Consider the following 4,271-nt stretch of genomic DNA (forward strand, 5'->3'; position numbering starts at 1 on the left):
ATGTTAATCTAGCAATCACAAAAAATATATATCAAGTAAGCAAGAAAAAAAAACATATTAAGAAAAAAGTATCACTTTTTTCCTACTGGATACATATTTTGATGAATTGTAGTTTTTTTCTTGAATCAATTCAGTTTAGTTTTGTATGTTTTTTTTTCTTGCTTACTTGATATATATTTTTTGTGATTGCTAGATTAACATAGTGGTTAACATGCTTGCATCATCATCTTTATTAAGGGATTACAGCCCTAATCCACTTTGCCAATACTGAAAATAAACTATGTCCATAACTTTTTTTTTAATAAAACTCACTGAAAACCTATAAGTGTATAAATAGTAAAACACAAGATTTCAAAAATATTGGAGACTTGTTCAAAAAAGGTACCAACAAACAGAACAGGTGAAGGGGTAGATGCAAATCTGCTAATGCAAACTGCAAAGAGGAAAATGTGGACAGTTAGAGGAAGATAAATGAGCCTGAATGCTATGCTATCTTACACTGAATCAGTATGCAGATAATATTAGGCAGCCCATGTTAAAACAAAACTGACATTGAGAATGAGTCCACTGCAGAATTGCCATTGATAACAGTATATTCATGCATGCAATAATAGCATCATAAATGCATAACAAGTGCATGTTTATATGAATACTTAGCAGCATTCAGTGGGAGCAGACAAACAAGAAATGCACTGCAATGTCTGCAACCCTGCAGAGATTAACAGGAATATTTGAATAGAAATGTCCCAGAAGTTTACTGACGACGCACTCACCCAGCGGTGAACCCAGGCAGGTGCCTCCATTTAAGCAGTAGTCTGTGCAGTGGTTGACCTCGCAGCGCTCCCCGGAAAAGTCAGGCCAGCAGTAGCACCTCCAGTCTCCTTTCTCATTGGCTAAGCAGCGGCCCCCRTTCTCACAGGGGGGGCGGCACAGTTCACCTTCACAACAGCAGWGAACATTTTACTCGGTGCGCTTTATCTTGCAGCCTTGTGTTGCTAAAGTAGGAACAGCTACNTTCAAATAATTGTTATGGGCAGGTTATAATAAAAAAATGTCTATTTAATGTTTGTATTTAATTTAGTAATGTTAGTTATGATAGTTTAGTTATGATGTAAATACAATAAAAATTAAACCAAGTTTAGATTAGAATAATTATCATGTTGATCCATACATTGGTAATGTCTGACTGGGCCTCGTGCCACTTTGTGCTCAACAAATTGGGCCCTGAGGTCAAAAAGGTTAAGAACCCCTGGTTTAGAGCCCTTATCTTGTGTCCCTTTGCCATTATTGTTGCATTTTCTGCCCTCACCAAAAGTAAAAATTGAAAACCTACATTTCTATTTACAACCTAATTACTGTAGAGTACTTGAGATAGGGGCAGATTGTTTAAAAGAAAAAGGTCTAGCATCTCAGTGGTAATACATTTTACTTGGCTTCATGTCAAATATAGTTATCCAGACAGGTTCCTCTAACCGCATTCTTCCTCCCTTGACACTGCCCTTAAAATAATGGGTGGAAACAGGATGTGTCAAGTAGAAAATGGTACATAAGTAAAAAGCATTTCACTTTGAATTATCTTCCAAGTTGTAGAGCATAAGAGGGGGTGTAAGAATCACACTGGGAAATGTCAAATGCTGCCGGATGCTGAAGGGACGGTTTATCAGAACATTTACTGGCACTACAAAAACACAAAACATGGTGAGATGGTACTCAATATCCAATAATCGCATCCTACCAAGATTTATATATATAAAAAAATAATAAAAGGCTCACAATCAGACCAGACTGACAAATAGAGGGAAAAAATTAAGATCATGTAGCCTTCATTGCAATAAAAACACATAATGAGAGCTGTCTTTGATTTAACTATATAACATCTGAAGAGAAAAAAAATAAAAGTAATTTAATTTCTGATAACTAGAGTGAAAGGCATTGAAGCAGCTGAAACTCAAAGACAATGTGTGCATTTCTAGATAAAGCTGGAAATGCTTTTCTAACTGATACTGAGCTGCCTTTCTGTCCATGTTTTATCTCTAAGCAGAAGCTTTGACAAAATCCGGTTTGCTTTAATCTCACTGTCTTTCTCATCTTTGGTCACTCATTTCCACTAATACTCTTTTGCTTTAAACACTGGCTCAGAGCAGGATATAGCTCCAACAAAGGGTTCACTGTAACAGCACTGCAAGAACTACCACAACTTATTCTTTTATTTCTCACAGCTGTTTACCTGTACTTAGGAAAACGTTTTATTTTTCATTCAGTGAAGCATTTCTATCAAATTGTTTAACATAACATGTGTGACAAAATAGTACGTACATGATTGGCATGTTATTTTGATAGACTGGCACGGTTCTGTTTAGTGGGCTGCACTGGTCGTTCTTGGTTATTTTCTTTACCACAGTAATTTATAATATATATATATATATATATATATATATATATATACATACATAAGCAAATATTGAATTTACGTAAAGAGCTACACTTCATATGGCTTCTATTCACTGCCATTATCAACACTTAAATGATGCTGGGCGTGTACACCAATGCATTTTTTCAGATGTAATCAAATCAGCCAGTAGCTCGTAGGTACAACAGCTGTGACCTGAATAGGAAATATGTACATTGGGCAACTGATACTTCTCTATAACTGACCAAGAAATGTACAGGCTGCAGCGACAGGGATGCTGTAAGCACAGCGAGGACCTACTTGCACACCACATCTCCTGTTTCCTCGTTAATAAGGCAGGGAGCTCCGTGGCATCGGAGACACTTGTCCACTTCGCACTTATTCCCTTCGAACCTGGCAGGACACACGCACTCCACGTAGCCGCTGCTGGATAACGTGCAGGCCTTCGAGTTCAYGCAGTAGTGATGACAGATGTCTGCTCCACATTAGGAAACACAAGAAGTGAGGTTAGCTTGTAGCTTATAGTTGAGGCTGGTTGTATTAGGGCTTTTAATGGGACTTAATTATCCACATCAAATGACATCTTAGCCACAGATGAAAACATATCACCCCTTGGGCAAGCAACAGTGGGAAAATACTAATGATGCGCAACTGAAAGTGTTTTCCCACAACCCATTATTTCATAGCATAGCAACAAAAAATAGGTTGCTCTAGTACAAAAACACCCGAAGGTTGTTTGATGGCAGAATTCCTATTTTGTTTATCTGCAAACTGAAGCAAACGTGGTGTTAGGGAAAAGAAAATACTTTTGACAGTTATCATTGTTTAACACTGAGTGTAAGCATCTTAAGTTTTTGTTTTTTTGTGTGTGAACTTTATGCAGCAAAAAACCCAATTTAAATCAATGTTTTCTGGGATTACACGCAAACACTGTTCATATTTGTGGTGGATGTTCTGTGGTGCTCATGACACGAGTGTCTCCTGGTGCAAAGCCATGGAACAGAACTCACGATAAAGACAGCGATCTCCGGTATATTCTGCCATGCAGCGGCACACGGGCTGGTTTCCCTGAGTGACGTCACACGTCCCGCCGTTTAAACAGTACGTGTCACAAATTCTCTTCTCGCAGAAAGGCCCAGAGAATCCAACAGGACAACGACAGGTTGGCTTTCCTGGACAAAAAATAAAGAAATAAAGAAAGAATATTTTATACTCAGAAATATAATACATTTTTCTATACATCAGTACATCTTTCTGATTTCAAGGTTGTGAGTTATGTTTAAATCCCTTCTAGAAACGTTCTTGTTTCATTCTGTTGTCAATCTTATCTTTTTTAAGCTCTTCTGTATCTACATTAGTTTTCTGGGTTTTTTTCAGTTTTTTTTCTCTTTTTGTTATTCCCTTTTTTAACCCAGCAGATGTTGTCATTTTTATCACTATTACAAAATAAATGAATAAATAAAACCCAACAAGTACATTTTCTGTTGGAGTGAAGTTTGCAATACTCTGAACATTACAGAAGATGCGTCTTAGAAAGAACCTCAATCATCCACATTCCCTGCTTAGCATCTCAAATGCTAACACAATTATCTGTACTTTCTACTCCTTACATTTTTAATAAAGGCAAGAAGTAAAAAGTTGTTACTTTTATATCATTTTCAGCTTGTTATTGTAAAAAAAACTAAATAGTAACTAGACATAGGTTTTTACGATGTAAAAACAAGTGTGCATTGCCATGTAGCATATCATTGCAGCATGGCCTTGCCTGCAGCAATGGAGTTGCAGAATGAACTGTGACCAAGTTCAAATGTGTTTTCTACACCAGCTTGTGCTTGTCAAGTCAGCAGGTGTTTGTAATAAG

The 4,271-nt window shown here is 37.1% G+C and overlaps 1 protein-coding gene across 1 annotated transcript in view; it reads right to left on the bottom strand.

Moving 5' to 3' along the window:
- The window catches only part of lrp1bb (low density lipoprotein receptor-related protein 1Bb), a gene marked incomplete in the record, with an annotated part of 232,866 nt that overhangs the window by 27,589 nt on the left and 201,006 nt on the right, over positions 1–4,271 (bottom strand). The window contains 2 exon segments of the mRNA XM_014016494.1: positions 2,711–2,885; positions 3,421–3,582. Coding sequence (XP_013871948.1) covers positions 2,711–2,885; positions 3,421–3,582 — 337 coding nt within the window.

This window comes from Austrofundulus limnaeus, unplaced genomic scaffold, assembly GCF_001266775.1.
Source record: "Austrofundulus limnaeus strain Quisiro unplaced genomic scaffold, Austrofundulus_limnaeus-1.0 Scaffold146, whole genome shotgun sequence".
In the NCBI taxonomy this organism is placed as follows: Eukaryota; Metazoa; Chordata; class Actinopteri; order Cyprinodontiformes; family Rivulidae; genus Austrofundulus; species Austrofundulus limnaeus.